The following is a 20,148-nucleotide window of genomic DNA, read 5'->3' as shown; positions in this document are numbered from 1 at the left end:
AAGGGGACCTGCTTAGATTCCCATAAGCAGTAAGTGGCGAGGCTCTGATAAGCACGTGTATCTGCTGGTGCAAGAACAGAAGTCCTGTCACTGAGTGGGCACTGCTTCTGCTCATTACCTCATCATTTCCTCATATGCCCCCATGCTACTAAAGGCAGGCGTCGGTCTAGAGTCAGGGTTCTGGGTTTGGACTCTCCCCTCTGCTGTGTGACCTTGTGAATGACCCAAAACCTCTCTAACCTTCAGTTTCCCCTGAAAAAATGACAGTAATAGTGTCCACCTCACGAGGCCATGGGCAGAATTAAAGGGGAAATGTCTGTGTAAGTACCTTATCCAGCATCAGGAGCTGGGTAAGATGCTTGCTGTTATTGCTAATGACAGTAAAAGGCAGGTATTATTCCTCCCTGTGGTAATGTATGGGAAGGGCCATTTTAATTTTGTTTAAAGCATGAGTATAAATATTTATTTATAATTAGAAATCCCACGTTAAAACCGTCTGGATATCCAAATTATCACCAAAATCCTGAAAAATAACACAGTTATTTTACCACTTTCTGATGCAATTTTATAATTGCTACAATTTTGGTTGCATTGTATCTTTTCTTCAAATGACATTTAAATAGCATTTTCTATAGAAGGAACAGGAAGATAATAGTGTTCCCTGAGCATGTTTGATTAAAATTTGATTTGTGTTACTGATAGATTAGAAACATTTATTTCACCTCGGCAACCATCTCTTGGTGATGTCATGCAAATGTTAGAGGTTTTGTCAAATTAGGAAAGACCTTTTTAGATTTTGTTTTGTATATAAACTTTCCAATTTTAGATACTTGAGATTTTCTTAGGCAGTATCTAATCTGGAGTGTTATTTGACCTGATAACGTGCTCTCAGCGATATACTGCATTAAACAATGCAAATCATTCATTCAACAATCCATTGTGTTTTTACCATAGTAGCTGTAAGGTCTGTCTCAAAGGCCTGGTAGGCTGTTAGTGAGCGCACCCGTCCCTGAGCTCTGTTCGCATGCGTCCAAGGGCAGGACGAGGGCCAGGGATGCGTCACTCTGCCCCTGGCTCCAACTGCTCTCTGTAGTGGTGCCAGGATTTGGGAAGCTAACTGACCCACATTTCTGAACTTGTTGACTCTGTGGGAGCCCCTTTGACCCCCTGCAGGCCCGGCCCCTCTTCTTGTCTGACGAAGAAGTGAAACTCTTGAGTGGCCCTGGCTTGTGAGCCTCATGGCCCCACACTGAGTTCTAAGGACCAGGCTCAGAACTTGAGTGCTTGGTGATGCGCTGCCAGGTGCCCAGCCCAGGGCTAAGTGGGGACTCACGCAGCAGGCTGACACTGAACAGATGGAATCCTGGAAGGAGAGGGGTGCTGGCCTCACCTTCCTTCACAGCCACTGAGCCTTGTCCCAGCCAGTAGCTGCTTTCTGTTGTGCTCCACAAGTCAGGATCAGACTTGGTTAAGGTCTAGGAGAGTTTGATGTAAACAGAGGGGCTGCTGCCTGCCTTGCCCTCCCTCCCTGTAGGAGCTTGAATGGGTAGAGCAGCCACGCCATCATCAGTGACTGGACACCTGGGGTCCTGAGAATGACTGCAGCTGGGTGCCCACTGGCCTGTGATCTGTGATCTGGCAGTGTGGCTCAGCTGGGAGGATGCAGAGTCTGTGAGGCTGAGGCCTATGTGGCTGAGTCCAAGGATTCAGCTTCTGATGAGTTTCCAGTGCCCTTAGGCCACATTTTGCCTTTAATGCAGGAGAATTCAGTGCTGATAATCTGACCACTAGTGTTTGCTGCCAGCTACAATGTGCTAGGTGCCCTGCCTAGCTCCAGACACGGTATTCTCACTGCTGCCTGTTAGGTAGAAAAGACTCAGAGGTCAGAGACCCGTGTGGAGTGGCCATCAGAGCTGGTTGGCTGGAAGTGTGTATTCAGATCTGATCCTACTGTGCCCAGAGACTGGAAAGCAATAGTTAGGTGGTCCTGGTGTCTGAAACTGGGGGGGGATGCAGCCAGAGAATGAGGGGGCTGTTTCCCATCATGCCGGTGCCTGCTGGGGAACCAAGAGCAGCTAGAGGCAAGCCTGCTCCTGGTGACAGATTACCTGGAGTCAAGTGCAGAGATATCTAACTGGCCTGCTCCACACAGGCTGGGGGTTGGGGGTTGGGGCAAGAGACTCAGAAGGTATGTCTGTAACCACTGAGCTCATATCCTCCTTCAGACTGGCTTAGAGCCAACCCTGCCCTGGGGCTCTGCCTTCTTTCCCTTCTCACCGGTTGTGTGCCTTGGCACATCTGGGAAGACACTTGTAGAGGTACTATCCCTGTCTCCAGCCCTCAGCAGTGTCTTGTTTACCTGCTCTGTTCACCCAGCTTAACAGACACACTTCTGGTACCTCCAACTCAGATACAAGCTGCTCTTTGCTCTTTGTAAGTCTGTCTTTGAAGGCATGTGAGTGAAGGTCAGCAATTAGGGCTAAATTCAGGAGACTGGAGCTGTGTTGGTCATTCAATGCTTTGTCCAGGATTTCTCCAGGACCTGGCACAGGCCCGGGCTCCACACCTGTTTGATGTCACATGGAAGCCAGATGAGGACCACAGGGCAGTGTTAGCCCATGTATCCCAGGACGCAAGAGCCAAATGCACCCTGTTCCGGGCAGCCAGATTCAGGGGAGACGGTTAGCATGTTCTGGGCGGGCAGTCTATCAGTTTCCTGGGATTGCTGTAACACAGCCCCATGAACCTGGAAGTTTAAAAGAACAAAACTATATTCCATCACAGTGCAGGAGTCTAGAAGTCCAACATCAAGGTGTTGAAGGGTCAGGGAAGGACCTTTGCCTTCTCCTTGCTTCTGGTGGCTCCTGGCCGTCCTCAGTGTTCCTGGGTTGTAGCCTAATCATTCAAATCACTGCCTCTGTCTCCATGTCTCCAAATGGCCTTCTCCCTGTGTGTCTCTGTGACCTCTCCTCTTCTTATAAAAACACCAATCCAGCATGGCCTCATCATAATTTGATTATATGTACAAAGACTGTATTCCAAATGAGATCAGGGTAGGCATGACTGGGGGGGAGCACTGTTCAACCCTACAGGTGGATCACAGAGCTGACTCTAGTTTCCTGTGGCCAATATGTCATGGAGGGAGATCTGACCTACATCCGAAAATCCTTTTATCTCTAGCACTTCGGCAAGTGTCTTCGCTCCTTTGAGCCTCAGTATCTCCATCTGTCCAGTGGGGATGATGTCATCTGCCTGCCCCACCTCCCAGGGCTCCTAGGAGGATCAAATAAATGGTGTGTGGACAGCTCTGTGCAGACGATAAGGTGACCTTCCAGGGGGCATACACATGGCATGCGCATGCCTGTTCTTGGGCCTGACCTCCTCCTCTCTCCTTGCTAGGATCACTGCTTTTACCATGGGACGGTGAGGAAGGCCCCACAGTCCAGTGTCACACTGAGCACCTGCCGGGGAATGAGGTAAGAGGCCCTAGAGGTCCTGGGGGGCCCTGGCACACTCCCCAGGAATGGCATGTTCGGGACCAGCAGTGCTGGCCATGGACAATGATCTTGGGAAGCTGTCCATTGAGATAGCTCCGAGATGGGCTGAGCTTGGGAGGGCCAGGGAAATCCTCAATGACCCACTAATTTCCTGAGACAAAACTTTCTCTTTCCTGGGGAACTCGAGGTTTTGTTATTATTTAGGTTTGGTGAAGTCAACAGGTCAGGAGACAACTGCCATTAAAAAGTGTGTTATACTCAAAATCCCAAGAGTGGGGGGTACACCAGGCTTGTGGGGGGGAGGGGAACAACACATGAGGGAGCAGAGAATACGGGCAAGACCCTCTACTGTGGTTCCGCAGGAAGGAACAGGTGGACAGAGACAGGCCCAGGATTGGCTGCTTTGAATCATTTCAGGGGCTCTGGGGCAAAGGGGTTGTCCCCAGCTGTCTGGTAACTGGTACCAGGGTGAACAGGGCAGGAAGATAGTGGCCCATAGGGCAAGAGCCACTAGTGAAAGGGTTGCTCAGCAGCTAGTCATTTGCATGTCTCAGAATTGGCTCACTTTGCAAGAAGGGCTCCTAATGTCAAAGCCTCAGAATACCAAAAATCAGACATGGTTTATGTGCTGGAAGTGGATGAGACTGAGCATTTATTCTGCTTCCCCTGTGCTCGTTTCTGAACCTACTTGGTGGTGGGGAGACAGGAAATGGGCAACCATCGAAAAGAGAGCCAAGAAGAAAAAGACGCAAGGATGATTTTCAAGATAGAAAATTAACTGGAAAGGATGCATATTACAAAGGAAGTGTCCCTACATCCTCTGAGCATGGCTGCCTGAGTAGAGACCACTGTGACAGTCTCAGTGGCCCACTTGTAAAATGTAACTAGGAAGATTCTACGGCAGTCTCCTGAGGGTTGAATGTGTTATTAGGTAGCTAGGTTAGAACCGGCTGGCACATTGTAGCACTTTCTGGACCTTGCTTCCTAGGTGAGTTCATGGGAGGGATGGCATTGACATCACCTGGAGCTTGTGTCCCATTGCGCCATAATCTGCACTTTTCCAAGACCTCCAGGTGATTCATGGACCCCTCACAGTTTGTTCCTGAGAATGTTCCTTGAGAATGTAAATTATTTCTCCAATATCTCATTCTCTCCTGCAGTCATACGAGTGCCTTGCATAGGGTGGGATCTCTTCATGCTGGTGGAAATAATAGCAATTATTATCATATCATTGTTATCATAATAGAAATAGAAGTGTTATTGTTATAAAAATTATGGCTTTATTTAGATACTTCCCATTCTCTTTCCTTTGGAAAAGAGTCGAAGATCTGAAAAATTTATGTTCTAGTTACCTTCACGTGTGTCACTTAGACCCTGTACTGACTGGCTCTGTGAGCAAAAGCCCTGATCTGCAGCCAATATGTCGGTAAAGATCCTCCAGACCAGTTTCATGCTACCACGGTCCCATCACTGAAGGCAGAATTGGGAATGCGTGCCCCACAAGACTCTCAGGAGGTGATTCCTCTGTGTGTCTGTTGCTATCAGTTGGCTGATTCATTGAATGTTTGTTTCATTCAGCAAATCAGTATGTAGTACCATTTGTATTCCCGGGGGAGGCAGGCCCTGAGAAGTAATCTGCTTAGCCCACCGTTTCCCCATCTGGACAGCAGGCATCGGGGTGGGCATGGTAGCGACCTGTTGGGGCTGTGTTAACGCCTTGACTCTCTGCAAACATGTGGGATTGTCATCATCTCACACCATGAAGCCTTGCTGGGACTCACCCGGCCTCGCATGCACATTCAAGACCCCTCTCCTGCTGAGTCCACGTGTCTGTTTATACATCAGGTCTTGTCTATGTAAGGCTTCGTGGTGAGTTGGCCGCAGGGAATTAGGCAGGAAATGAGCTTTGGCTGGAAGGCGACATCCATGGCCCCAAATCCCCTGCTCAAGTAGGCTGGTTGAGCCAACTGGTCTCCTGGCAGTGTTTCCAGGCCTGGCCACGGCCACCTGCGGCCTGCAAGTAAACAATATCTGTCCCAAGAAGGAGGAAAGGGGACATGCAGGTGTGACTTGCTGTTCTGTCTCCTCGCCCTCCTCTCAGCTGGAGCACTGGGAACTTGGCTCGGCTTCTCGTAAATCATTCCCGCAGCCGTGCTGACAGGGGAAAACCGGGGGAGCCACCCATGTGTTTCTGTTTTGCACGTGTCCCTTGGATAGGGTCCACCTGGCTTCCCAACTTTCTCACCATACACCTTAGAAACCGGGGGTGTCTGTGGGCCAGATGCGTTTAAGAGCTGGACACGCAGGCAGAGGGCTCAGCTCAGATTTTCAAAGGAGCCGCTGCAGGAGTAGAAGCCACCAAACCCTGGTAACACTCGACTTGCTCTGCAAGGCTCATCAAGACGGGCTGCAATGGAAAATCTCCATAGTGATCGTGCTTCTTTCCTGGTATTTGCTTGCTCCTGTGCTTAGGGAATGAAAAAGGATTTATACTAACCGGGGCTTTGGACAAATGATGCAGATACAGGAAATTAGATGAGTCTCTAGAAGGTCACTGAGTTCTCTCTTCTCTCCATAGTGGTCCTTCGCGTTGCTTTAACTGTAAATGTATGATGTGGTCATGGTAAAAATAAATCCAAACAGTGCCAAAGAATGCCATGAAACCTAGGTCTCTGTGGCGCCCTGTTTTCCCAGTATCCTTCTTCCCTGGAACCAGCCTAGTTACTGGTTTCTTGTGTAGTCTTTTAGAATTATTCCCAGCTAAGTAATAATAATAATAATAATAATATAGATTTGTAATAGAGTGCTTTGTGATCTTTTTTGGGCCACTCACTCCTTTTGAGAATTCTGTGGCAGCTTAGGGATGTCGTCCATGCCCACCAGGCCTGTCTCCATTCAGGACTCACCCTCTGAATGTCTACATGACTTCTTTTAGTTCTTTCTTAGGTCCTTGGAGGACAAGTGTCTGACAGTCTTGCAAGTGTTAATTGCCTGTCTGGTCTGCCCTGCCAGGCCTCCCCTGGACAGTTTCATTTTTAGCAAGCTCTTAACAATGCAAAATAGGCTGGAGAGCAGAATGGAGAGGGGCACGTGGGGCCCGGCCATGCCCCTGGCTAAGCTCTACCTGTGCTAACATTTGGCAAATTAGATGAGCTGAGGAACAAGCATCCGGGGTGCTCCAGAGAGGACAACTAGCAGGACGTGGAAGTGATGATGGAGCAGGGCCAGAACCAGATTCTCAGGAATCTCCCCACTGTCAAAGCTAACAGTTCACTGTGCCTCTCCCTTCCGTCCCTCCTCTGGGAGGGTCACAGCTGGGACCACAGAATCCAGTTGCTGGAAGGACTGTCGGTGTTTCTCCAATGACCATCCACCTGCTCCCTGAAACAGAATTGCTTGGGGCTTTATGAAAAGTCAGAGACTGGGCCCCAGGGTGGAGTCTGAGTCTTAACAAAACTGACTTGGAACAGAATCCAAGTTGCCTGTGTCTGTATTTTACCATACTCTTGAATATTCTAATAGATGCCTCTGGGAGCTCTGACCCACAAGAGCTCTGACCTAATGGTTTGTCCCTTACTGATGGAGGCAGAAAGCAGAGCGGTGTAGGGCGTGGAGTCTAGAGCTGGCCAGACCTTACACCTCAGGCCCCAGATTACCCAGGAGAGCTTGTTGTTTCTTCCCTCAGGGGCTCAGTTTCTTACCTATAAAATGGGATCCATGAGTGTGCCTTATAGTGTTAATGTGGGAGTGAAATATAGTGTCAATGTGGGAGTGTGCCTTATAGTATTAATGTGGGAGTGGCTATATACATGGCTAAAGAAAAATTGAGAAGTAGGCTCAGTATCTCCTGGGTTCTGTCTCCTGGTAGACTGGAGTCTTCAGGCAGGCCTGGAGGGAAACTGCCAGTCCCACCTCACAGTCATTGGTGCCTCTCCTTTTGATCATCTTTAAACCAGAAGCATCTTCCTGACATTCTTTACAGACCCACAGGGACTGAGGCAGCTTGAGAGCATGAGACCTGGACCCAGACTACATAGATTCCAATCCTGGTCTTCCTCTTGCATCCTGTGAGGCTCTGGGTCAGTGACTTTACCTCACTGAGCCTTAGTTTTCACCTCTGTGCAATGAAGATAACATGTGTGAGGATGGCAGAGGGTGGCATGGATAATAAATTGCCTAGCACGGAGCCTGATGCATAGCAGAATCACCATCATTTATAGTCAACATGGTGACTGATTCCTCGAACACCTGACTTTGGTATGGGCCCTGTCCCTCTTTGGCTCCAAGCTTGATTAAGTGATGTCCGGTCAACTACTCTGGAACTTACCAACCCCAGGGTGTTATCACTGCAACCACAGCCTGGTGCAGCAAAACCATAATTGGTTTGTGTCTAGTCCTGTGTGTTTACAACGTTTATAGCCATTAGGGGAAACTGAGGTGACGGGGTGGGTGGGGAGGGGTCCCTGGAGCCAAGAAGAGGAGGTGGCTTGGGAACAGGATGCCTGCAGCTGTGTGTTGCCCCTGCCCTTTCCTGTCTGGACTTGTGGGTGGATATGACCCTTGATCTTTACCTCACTCCAAGCCCAGCGATGTGGGGAGCACGTCGGGTGTCTGGCTGTGGGACTGGCCGTGGATGACTGTCAGCAGTGAGGTCGCTGGGAGGTTATCAGGCTCCTTGGTACCAGAATGAGATCAGCCCCAGGCGTGGATTCCAGGAAGGGCTGCAGCTGATTAGAACTGGAGCTGGCTCTCCCGGGAACATCACAGGCTCCTCCTGAAGGGAGAAACCTGGGCTTGCCTCCCCAAGGCCTGGGACCCAGAATGGATGCTAAGGGCCCAAGACAGAAGTCCTGCCAATTTGGAGTGTTGAATCAGATTCCAAGATTAACTTTTGAGCTTTCTGAATTGGGGAAAGGCTGAAGTTTGAGGCACAAAGTGCTGTTGGAGCCTCCGGACTCACTGCTGGCCTTCTTTCTCTATTGTGTTCGTCACTCTGAGTGAGGAATGACCAGTGCCTGTTCCACGGGCCTGCTCTCATCGTCCGTTGGTGACTGTGACAGTGATGGATGACAAGCGGACTCAGCGAGTCCGGCTTCAGCCTTGGGAAGCCCTCCTGACACTCCTGGAGGCACAGTTGTGCATCTATGTCAGGCCCATGAATCCTTCCTGCTGTCTCTGTTGTACACTATAGTGTTTTATTCCCAGGTTCTGACTCTAAGCTTCATGAGGGCAGGCACTTTTCTGTCTTGTTCACTACTCTACCCTCAGTGACCATCAAGATTCCCTGGCAACAGCAAGTGCTCAGGACATGTTTGTGGAGTAAATGAGAAATGACTGTGGCTGCTAAGCAGTGAACTAGTGACGACAGGGATTATGTCTAACTTAGTATAGGCTGAGGGCCCAGCCAGTGAAAGAAAGCAAGGGACGGACTCCCAACGTTATTCTGAGGTCCATGCTGGCCTCTCTCCAAGAGGAAGGAGCCGCCAAGGTGCTGGCTTGTGGGTGTCACCTCAGAGCTGCCTTGCTTACTGGGGAGGCTGGGGTGCTGCCGTGCTGCCTTGAGCATTGGATTCCAAGTTCAAAGACGAACTGCCTTTTCACTTCACTGTCTAAGAGTCATCTTAAGTTGGTAAATTATCATTTATATTACACATGGGGAAACTGTGGCTCAGATTTGTTTTTAAGAGGATTGTTAAAGTGTATTTGACTATGGAATGTAGAAGCCAAGACCAGAAGCTCACCCCTAAACTGGCTCTTTCTCCCAGCATATACATCTCTGAGTCTAAAATGTTTCCACCTGTGATTTGTCTGATGTCACATTTGGGTTTGGGAGGCTTTTTGGAATCAGGATCCCACCATCCTTTAAGTATCATACATAGTCTAGCTGTTTTTAGAACAGAGAGGACTGGGCCTCATTTAGAAAAACTGCTGAACTTGTCTGTGCTAAGCTTTCGGTACCCTGAAATTGGGCATTGCCTCCTAAGCCTGTGCACTTTTCTGGGGAGGAAGTCTGAGTGGGCACTGGTTTCTCACGAAGGGACACACAACCCCATCGTAAGGTTAGAACCAGTGATCAAAACCAGCTGTGTCTCTTGGCCATGGGGGATGCTGAGGCCTGAGCAAGGGACTCTTCCAGGACCATCATCTTTGACCAGAGTTCTGTTTCTTCTGTCAACAGAGGGCTGATCATGGTGAGCGGTAACCTCAGCTATATCATCGAGCCCCTCCCAGGCAGCGAGGACTACCACCTCATTTACAGATCTGAACATCTCCAGCTACCCCCGGGGAACTGTGGGTTCCAGCATCCCAATCCCACTGCCAGGGACTGGGTCCTTCAGTTTGCCAACCAGACCAAGCATCAGCCTCGCAGGGTGAGTTTCTCAGTACAGGAGAAAACCTGGGGATGGGCCTGTCCTCCCCTGCACTCCACTCCTCTGGAACCCTTGCTTTGCATCCAGGAGTATTTCCAAGTGGCAGGGGCATGGCTCAGGAGGATGTAGCCCATTTTCTTCTGAATCATGACTGAATGTGAGACTACCTCACTTTGATAACGCAATTGCTTTGGGGAGAAACATTACATATTAAAATATGCTGAGATGCTGATTTTAGAAACTTTTAAAATGTGAGGAGAGACTATATGCCTCCCCTCTTAGAACCCCACTTATCTACACAAAGGGGATGCTTGTCTTTGTGTCCCAAAATTAGAGGAGTGTGGTGGAAATGTTTGGGGGACCTTGTTTTTCTCACATATTGGCCCCTGTTCTGCCTCTGCTCATCAGCCCTGCTCATGTATTTTGGAGAAGCGACTGCACCCAGAGTCCCAGAGCTGGATGACCAGGATGATGGGCAGAGGAGCACAGCGGGAGGTGCCCACTCTGGCCAGCCCAGGGCTCAGGGACAGAACTAGGGCTATAGCCCACGGCTCACCATATGGCGCCATTAGCAGCTTTTCTAAATGAGACCCAGTCCACTCTTTCTATAATTCTGATCTGCCTCTATCTCTTTCTTAGATGAAAAGGGAAGATTTACACTCCATGAAGTTCGTGGAGCTTTACCTTGTGGCTGACTACGCAGAGGTAAGGGGGTGGCAGTGAGTATTAATGGTGTCCATCCTAGGCCTCCAGCCTCCTGGGGGAAACACCGGACCAGGCGTTACATGACTCTGACCTTACACCTGCAGGGCCTTTTTCTGCTTGTGTAAATGTAGGTGGGCAGGGGTGGGGCAACGAAAAATCTCTTCTAGCTCAATACATTATCAGATGGGAAATCAGGACAATAAATGATCATCTGGATTAGTATTTCTTACACTGGGTCTGAGGACCTTTAAGTTTTGGTGCTTATTTACAGGGATCTGTGAATTCTCTGTAGAAATCTTTTTTTAAAAAAGTTCTTTGCAAAAAATAGCAAGTGTCTTCTCACTCATCAGATGGAATGCAATTTTCTTGCCCATGTTTATAATCATGATGCATATGAGGCCCTGAAGCCCTGGTTACCTAACTCTGGGCTCCAGAGCAACAGTGTCAGTAGCTCCCAGGAACCTGTGAAAATGCAGATTCTGTGGTCATATCCCAGGTTCTACTGAACCCCAAACTGTGGGACTGGGGCCCAACGATCCATATTTTAATAAGCCTCCTGATATGTAGATCGTTTTGAGAGCAATCCAACTAAAGGACTAGCTGGTTAGCCTTTATTTCCATATTTCTTATATCAGACAGGCTCAGAGTGCCTTGGCTTCTAAGATTTGGTGAACACTCCCCTCTTTCACTCTTTGATTTCATTTATTCATGCACACAATTTCTTGATTTTCTGTTACTGTGCCCAGTGCAGTGCTTGGCACCAAGAGATTTAGCTCTGAATAAGATAGCCCCACCACATCACAGAGCTGACAATAACTGCACAAAAACCCCATGGTTCCACGTGGAGTAACTGCTCAGATGTACCAGGGCTTGGAGGCTGGTAATGGGGACAGCAACGTGGCTTTAGGATTGGGGACAGTGTCTCTGAGCCATGATGTTCACCCATATTTGTCCAGATTAGCCATATTTGACCTTTCCTTTCCACTTCACACACAGACTCAGCAGCGCAGCTGAGCACATTTCTTGCGCATGGAAGGTGAAGGTGGGCTGTCTGTCGGCAAATGTGCTAACACTGCCTGCCGGACTGGGGCTCCCTTAGGACAGGACTCACCATAGCTACGTGTCATCTGGAAGGTTCAGTCACCAGCTCCCTTAAAGGCCTTATTCAGCACAGCTCTCTGCTCTCCCCGGCTGCTGTCCCAAAGCAGTGCAGGGTGGTGGGGACAGCTCTAGGCCATAGCCGGGAAGAGATTCCTCTGAGTGTTAGCTGCAGGCGGCTGTGGCCCTCCGGCTGTCTTCAAGGACAAGGAGTTGTTAACTGGGCAGAGAAGTAGAGGTGAAGGGCACTTCTCGCCGAGGGAACGAACGTTATGTTCACTTTGAGGAGAGTTTTGCTCTTTAATTGAGGTCAGTATTGGTTTTTCCAGCAGCCCTTTTTTTTTTCCCTTTTCTTTTGTTCTCCTTTCCAAAGACTGGTGTGTGTGTGTGTGTGTGTGTGTGTGTGTGTGTGGTGTGTCTAGGGTGGGGGAGTGATCTTAGGAGCAAAATCCAAGCTGAGTTAGAAATTGAGGCCCCAGGACTGTGGGAGAAAGTAACATTACAGCCCCTGCCCAATAGTACTGCCCAAAGAGGGGGTACTGGGAGGAAGCTGGGGCTGCCCACTCCAGGACAGTTTTCCTTTTAAGCTTTGTATTCTTGATCGCCTGACACAGTGTTCTGTAGTCATTCTTTTTTTCGACCATAGATTCCTTTGTTTAGACAAAAGCTCCTGGGACCCCACTAGTTAAGTATATAGAAATATGGTTACTCTAGGGCCTCCCCGGTGGCGCAGCGGTTGAGTGCAGGGCTGCAAAGCTGCCGCAGCCTCTGCAGCGCCGGTTCGCTCCCCGGCTGGCGAGGGTCCCACATGACGCGCAGACCTCTCCTACTGCCCACTGCTCCCCTCAGCAGTGTACTTCGGTCCTTCTGCTTCGGTCCTTCTGTACTGCTCCCCGCTCTGGCTCTGGTGGATTCTCTCACCCTCCCGCGCTTCTGACTGTACCCAGTGCTTGTATAAATAAATAAATAAATCTTTAAAAAAAAAAAAAGAAATATGGTTACTCTAATGCAAATTGGGGTGCTCCTCCCTTAAGGCTTGCAGTCCCCCGGCAGAATTTTGAGGCCTGGATTTAAACCCACTGGTGTGAGTCTGGAAACTGGAGAAGAGGGGGCAGGGAGAGAGATTGTGTCTCCTCAGCTTCCTGATCCCAAGGTCACAGCAAGCTCCCTAGAGGACAAGGTGCCTCCAAGGACTGCAGTGTCACCTAAAGCTTGGTCCTGTTATGGGGGGAGAGTGATTTATGCAGCCACGTTGGATGGGAGACAGGTGGGGAGGGTGGACAGACAAGCACTGAGGATGGGGAACATGCTCATTTCTCAGGGGCTCTGCTGAAGGCTGGGAATGATTCATGATTCCTGGGAGGGGAAGGAGGACTTGTCACCCCGGGGGATGGGCTCCCAGGCTCAGGCTCCCGCCCCTCCCCACCTCTCCCCATCCCGTCCTCCAGGGGCTGCATCCTCTGCAGGCAGAAATGTCTTCCTGACAATTAATTAATCTAAGAGGGTGTGCAGACCAGGAGGGGAGGGCCAGGCTGCCTTGTCTGATTTATACCCTGGAGTGAGACAGGACAGGCGGCTCGTCTGGGCTCTCACGTGGACGGTGGTGTTGTCTGCAGAGTTGTCAGAAAATGTGACAGGGCTTTGCTTCATTATTCCTTGGGACCCAGGGGGACAGCGAGGTGGCTAGTTGTAGGAGGGACCAGGAAAACTGTCGAAGGGGCATGCAAAGGACTTTCGTGAGGGACTCCCCTGGTAGCGCAGGTGGTTGAGCTCAGAGCTGTGAAGCTGTCCGCAGCCTCTGCAGCGCTGGACATGGCGCAGCAGACCTCTCCCGTCTCAACCTGCTGCTCCCCTCAGCAGTGTATTTTGTCAGTCTGGCTGTTCTGTTCCCCGCTCTGTCTGGTGAATCCTCTCACCCTCCCGCGCGTCTGGCCTGTATCCTGGTTCTTGTATAAATAAATCTTTAAAAAAAAAAAGGATTTTTGTGATACTGACAGCAGGTGGGATATGGGAGGCCAGGAGATGCACCACATACTTCCTGTGCCTGGAAAGTAGAAAGCTGAAACTGCTTCACATCAGAGGTCTGTACCCCCCAGCTTGCAGCCAAGTCCAGCCATCATGTGTTTTGTCAATAAGGTTTCACCAGACACATCCATGCCAGCTGGTGTGTGTCTTATACGTGACTGCTTTGGAGCCCTGGGGTGGCGACAGAGCCAATATGGCCACAGAGCCTGAGATAGTACAGCCTGAGCAGTACAGAAAGTTTGACAGCTCCTGCGTCAGACTTGTCAGGATAACATGCTACGTTCCTTCAACAGTGTTGGTATTATAGTAGTCTTTTGAAGATGGGAATAAGATATTTGAAAGATCACGCATCTGACTCTGAAGTTCTGACAGTCACTAAATACAGCACTACTTTCTGTGGTGAGGGCTATTTAGAGAAGGGGTGACTGTATAACGAACCATTTCAGGATTATACCAGGGGAGGGTCAAGGTCACAGCACCTCGCATTGACTAACTGTAGAAAGCTGTGGTGACAGGGAGAAGATCTGGGGAGTGGGGGCCCCGGGAAGCCCAGGGATTCCAAAAGCAGTAAGATGGGGCAGTGGTGAGTTTTTCCCTTGTGCCAGGGCTTGAACACACCCCCTCCCCAACAAATACTCCAACAGCTGCTCCTTTTATCTTTCACCTGGATATTCTCGTGGGATGGGGTAGAGGGAGACACAAAGGTTTAGAATTGAAGTAACATGTGTGCTATGTGCCCAGGGTAAATCAAATAGATACCCAGCTTTGGTGGCACCATGGCAAGCACAGGCATCCCCGCCACTGGTGAATTTCAGTTGCAGTGGTGGCAGGTTTTACCTTCGCGTGATTAGGCTCTCCTCCATCACTGCAGCTGAATGGAGGCAGCCAGACAGACCTCTCTCCTGTTCCCTGGCAGACATTGCTAATCAAGCACAGCACTCTCTGCTGCTGAGCCCCATGAGCTGACTCCCCCAAACCCCAGCCCTCCTCCCTGGAACACATGGCCTGTCCACCTGGGAGGTCCTTGTCACCAGCACCCCATCTGTGGCATCCTCCTGGCTGCCCATCACTGTTATTTCCGCGCCTGTGTTCTCAGCCTGTTTCTGTTGTAGATGCCTTACAAATCAGAATCAACCCCTGTTGTGACTCTGGTCCTCTCTCTGCTTTTCTTGACATTCCTCTGGCTCAGACCAGGAACTCACTCTTTTGGGTGTGCTGCCTTGCACACAATAGGGGCTCAGCAACAATTACCCAGAGTTGAATGATCCATGGAGGGGTGTCATGTGAGGAGGTTCATGTTGTAGTGATGGCCAGGATGGACAGGTCCCTCTTCTGAGCTCCAGTGGGAGTTTGCGGGAGGCCTTATAATTCGAGGAGAGGCTGGAGGCAGACAGTTCAATGCACTACATAATGATGGCATGCCCACATGTGCCCAACACGGAGCCAGTGATTGGGGGTAGTGGGATGGGTGTGACCCAGGATCTGCTAAAAGATAGAAAGTGATGAAGACAGGAGGGAAGGGCTCCGGGGCCTTACCTCAGTCTGCTTGTTCCATTTAGTTTCAGAAGAATCGACGAGACCAGGATGCCACCAAACATAAGCTCATGGAGATCGCCAATTATGTTGATAAGGTGAGACCAGGTGTGTACTTGTGGGAAGGTGCAGGCACCTTTGTGGGGTGCAGAAAAGGATAACACATGGTCCCTGAACTGCTCTGTCTGCATTGGCTGCCCAACCCGATCCTGAGCGGTGACAGCAATGCAATGACAGTTCCAAGGGCATGACGAAGCCTTAAACTGTATGACCTTGGGCAAGTAAGTCTCCTTTGGGTTGCAATTTTGCTTTTAAATTTTCAAAATAGAGGGGTTGACCTAAAATCAATGGCTTCTGGTTATTTTTATTTTCTTCGTGGAATAAATTTTTAAAAGGAAATCTCATGCCAACATCCGATCTGAAAGTCAGATGAAAACAGACTAAGCTGAAGCACAGGGGTGGGGACCCGGGCTGCTGTCTTTCTACCTCTCCTGCATCCCTGCCATGGCAGACCTGCAGGAGCCCCGTTTAAGAGGTCCTTTCTAAGTATAGAGACAGGGACTCTCCGCCCTGGGAGAACTGAGCTTCGCAGCACCACGGAAAAGGACAGCCTTTAAAGCTGAGAGGTGGTTTGGGGCCAGCCTGTACCCTCTCCATCTGAGGAAGGCTGTATAGGGGTCAGGCCCTTTGATACCATGTTCTTAGAAAACACCCAAATTCCTGAATTTTACTTGAATAGACTGTGGAGGGACTTGGGACTATTCTGTTTATATGAGAAGAGGTAGAATGCAGTAGAATAGGTGGCTCAGAATGATAACGCCCCCTTTTTTGTCTTTACTTTGTCATGGCATTTAGCCTTTTGACTGGCTGGTTGTTTATTGGTTCAAAAAGTAGATTTTATTATTTATCTGTTTATTTATTTATTTTAATAGGAGGAAAGGCCAAGTTTAATTACATAGATATGGAAAATGTACATGATTAAATCCTTTTTTGTTTGTCTTTGTTTTCTCTCTTTTTTTTTTTTTAATTACACAGTATAGGATGTAGGGGTGCAGATTCACACCTCCTTAAATGTTGTTACCACGTCATGCTGAGCACCAGAGCACCCATAACCCTCCACCACAGCTCATTGGGCCCCTCCTCCCTTTCCCCATTTCTCTCTTAAAACATAGATTTTAGTGTTTTGAAGGATCTCTAATAACATTTATTGTACAATTTCAGCATACTAAAAACTCCTGCAACTTAACTCTGGTCCTGCTACAGAGTCCTGCATCCTAGGTCTAAAGAGAAAATCTTTTTTTTTTTTTTTCCCCTAAACATTGGGGATAGAGAGAACTTCATTTTTTTTTTTTTTAGGGATTTACAAGTAAATTTGGTCATGTTCTGCAGTCATCAGGTGTCAGGGTCTGCACCCCATGTTTTTGACCTGTCCTGGTGGCCTTGGCAATGCCAGTTGGGGACAGGTGGCAGGAGAAAGTCAAACACTGGCACTTTGAGGAAGGAAGGGCTCCAGGGGCACAGTCCAACCCTCCATGTTCTCCACTCACTCAGCAATAACATCCAAATGATTCTACAACCCAAACACTCAACATCTGGGAAAACAAGAAAAGCTCTTTTTCCGGGAGGCCGTGAGGGGGGCGTAGAGGGGACAGGAGGCAGACTTGCTTTCACCACGTGACAGCCATTGTTCTGGAAACCAGGAGGTGGAAGGCTTGGCTGGGTCTCCCAGTGTGACCCCCTCCACTGTCCGGATGCCAAAACTAAGGGTGCTGATGAAAAACCAAAGAAGAAAGGTGTCAGCAAACACCAGTCCTCATGGGGAACCCCGCCTGCTGGCTCGTGGGTGCGGTGAAGTAAAGTGTTGGCTGGTGTGGGTCACTCTTGGCTGGGGCAAGGGAAGGCAGCCCCACTTTTGGAGGCTTGCTGACCCAGCTGTTTGAACTGAACTGATGTTGAACTAAAACTGGAATGAACTGCACTAAATTGCTGAATCATGACCTTGATCCAAAGTGCTTTTCCTTAACTGTGCAAAATGCCAAGTTTAAGTCCTTCCTTACAAAGTTCCCTAGTGAAGCAAGTTCAAATGTGGGCCCAAGCCCCCATAACTTCTGTAAAAATTGACCTGCACCAAACAGGAAAATCAGAATTTCCCATGACATCCCTGAATCTTAAGCCATCTCCCCACACATTCCTTGGGGCAAGTTGACTGGATGTGTCAATCCTCCAGTGCTAAGCAGTGTGGGGCACGGACGACCACCTGGCCTTGGTCTTCCTGCTGAGCCGGGCAGGCTGCTTCGCTCTGTCTGCCTGAGTGCCTGGTACACAGTGAGTGCTTCCCAACACCTAGACTCTTTGGGACACAGGAACCCCTTTGACCTTGTTCCACGCAAACGCCCCTTCTGCATCTGGGTGCTAGTTTGTGCCCATGTTGGTTTCGTTCCTCTTAGTCCAGGCTCCCAGCTCTGCCCCAGGAGGCTGTGCGTCCCTCTCAGGACACCCCCCCTCTGAAAAGTTGAACTAGGAACCCCTGTGCCCCATCCTTAGGGAACCTGTGCCTTCATAAGGGAAGCTGGTTTTGGCTCTGAGCACTGAGGTGCAGAGGGGGCTTGGAAGTGTCAGGTGGGGTGATGGATGACTCTGGGCCTTTTCTGTGTGTCTTTCAGTTCTACCGGTCCTTGAACATCCGGATTGCTCTGGTGGGCTTGGAAGTGTGGACACATGGGAACATGTGTGAAGTTTCTGAGAACCCCTATTCCACCCTCTGGTCGTTTCTTAGCTGGAGGCGCAAGCTGCTTGCCCAGAAGAACCACGACAATGCGCAGTTAATCACGTAAGTGACCTTTCTACCTGGTGGCCTTGGCCATCCAACCCCAACCTGGGTGCAGTGCCAGACCATCCCTCTGCTTCTCTTTCTGGTGGCATGTGCTGGCTGTACTAGGCTGTCCTAACGATCGGGCCAGATAATCACATATTTCTCAGCACACACTAGGAAACATGAACAAGTCTGAATCATAACAACACAGAGAAGTGTCTACGAAGTAGATGAGACGGTCAGACTCTCGGCTGTCCTGGCGAGCATCCGACATGACTGCATGTGTGCTTGGGGAAGGGCCGCTGGTCACAGGCCGCTGGGAGACAGGCTTTCTAGGAGTTCATCTGGATCTGGGCTCTATTCTACTACATGAGCCAGTGTCCCACACAGGCAGCCTTCAGGGAGGGGTCCCTTAGGTTTTCGCTCACTTGGTTGCTGGGATCAGGGCTGAGTACCTGAGAAAGTCAGAGGGGCCCTGATGCAGGAGCCTGGTGTCGGTGTGATGGAGATGTTGGCAAGCAGGTTTGTACTGGAGTTTCTTCAGTCCTGGACAGAACTAACAATGATGGGGGTCATGGTGGTAGGTGACAGTCCCCCAACGGCTATTTATTAGTATTGCCTTCCAAAGTTATTTGGAGGCACTTACACAAAAGACACGTGGACAATAAAACCAGCTTTCTTCTCTTTGTTAAGTAGCTCTAGGAATCAATAAGCATTTAAGCCATGGTTCCCTCTTTCAGAGAAACCAAAGGAAAGAGCTGTACCCCAAACCTGGGCTATGAATGGTTACTTTACAATGGTGCCAGAACTTTTGACCTGAGCCTCGAAGTGTGGGCCTGGGTTTCTAGTAGAAAATCCCCAGAGCCACGTCTAAGTTCATAAAATCACCAGTAGGACTTCATATAGATTTGTGTCTGTTTTACTTATTCTTTTGCAGGTTGTATCTCTGTAGATACATCTGTCTTGAGTTCAGCAAACATTTATTAAGCACCAACTATGTGTCTGATTCAAATAACCCCCAAAATAAATAGTAGTCTCATGCCTCCAAGATGTCATGGTGTAGATGGGGAGAAAGATGGGGCGCTGTAAAAGTAACTTGCAATGAATTTCCACATAGATCCTTTAAGTAAATGATAGGTTTGTCACTTGCATGAAAACTGGCATTTCATTTGCTCCTTCCCTGGATGAATACAGCTGAGAGAGGGGTGTCTTCAACTGGCTAGTAACTGACCCTTGGTAGATAAGGATCAGAACTGCAAAACAGACAAACAGCTCTCCTGGGCACGCAGCTTCCCAGCTGCACTTTGGGAGGCTCATGATGTGGCACATCTGTTTCCTTGGCCCCAGAGTGAGGTGGGGATGAAGCCTCAGCCCCCACAGCTGCTGCCCCACTTCCCCAGCCCCTATTGCACAGACTGCAGAGCAGAGATGTGCCCTGCTCTCCAGCAGCTGGAGGAAGTGGGCATGATTCACTTTAGCTTTAGGGCCTGTGCCACGCTCCCCTCCCTCTGCCATTTCCTCTGCATCTGGGATGGGATGCAGCTTTGCAAGCCGCCCATTTCCGTCCAAGGGAGGGGGTGGTTGGTACACTGTGAGAAAAAGGGGATGTTTGCTCTTTCCATTTTCCTGGAGTGGTGAGAGAGTAGGTGAGCGGAAATCAGAGGTGTGGTGTCCTGGAAGTTGTCCAATTGGCTGAGAGTCCCAGGGCCTGGACCCTGGGACTGATTTGGGAATGTCAGTGGGGCCAGGAGACACCATGGTGGCCACCTGCTTCTGGGCACTTTGGAACTGCCCTCTGGGCCCTCCCAAGTCACATCTTTTCTTCCCTCCTGCAGGGGCATGTCCTTCCACGGCACCACCATCGGCCTGGCCCCCCTCATGGCCATGTGCTCTGTGTACCAGTCCGGCGGAGTCAACATGGTGAGTCTCAGCTGACATGTAGGTGCTGCGGCAGGCAGACCACCTTACAGGACAGGACAACATCTTTTTTTTTTTTTAAGATGTATTTATTTATGCATACAAGAACTGGGGTATAGGCCAGAGGTGCTGGGGGTGAGAGGATTCACCAGAGACAGAGTAGGGAACAGAACAGGCAGACTGACTGAAA

At 49.6% G+C, this 20,148-nt stretch overlaps 1 protein-coding gene across 2 annotated transcripts in view; it reads left to right on the top strand.

The window, feature by feature from the left end:
• ADAM19 (ADAM metallopeptidase domain 19) overlaps window positions 1-20,148 on the top strand; it is a 77,056-nt gene that overhangs the window by 33,281 nt on the left and 23,627 nt on the right. For both annotated transcript variants that reach the window (XM_037500177.2, XM_037500176.2), the window contains exons 5-10: window positions 3,400-3,476; window positions 9,676-9,868; window positions 10,508-10,573; window positions 15,256-15,327; window positions 17,893-18,059; window positions 19,877-19,961. In XM_037500177.2, the coding sequence (XP_037356074.1) occupies window positions 3,400-3,476; window positions 9,676-9,868; window positions 10,508-10,573; window positions 15,256-15,327; window positions 17,893-18,059; window positions 19,877-19,961 (660 nt within the window). The remainder of the gene's footprint in view (window positions 1-3,399; window positions 3,477-9,675; window positions 9,869-10,507; window positions 10,574-15,255; window positions 15,328-17,892; window positions 18,060-19,876; window positions 19,962-20,148) is intronic.

This window comes from Talpa occidentalis, unplaced genomic scaffold (genome assembly GCF_014898055.3).
Source record: "Talpa occidentalis isolate TD23 unplaced genomic scaffold, MPIMG_talOcc4v2.1 talOcc4.9, whole genome shotgun sequence".
Lineage (NCBI taxonomy): Eukaryota > Metazoa > Chordata > Mammalia > Eulipotyphla > Talpidae > Talpa > Talpa occidentalis.
This window is presented reverse-complemented; position numbering and strand designations above follow the sequence as displayed.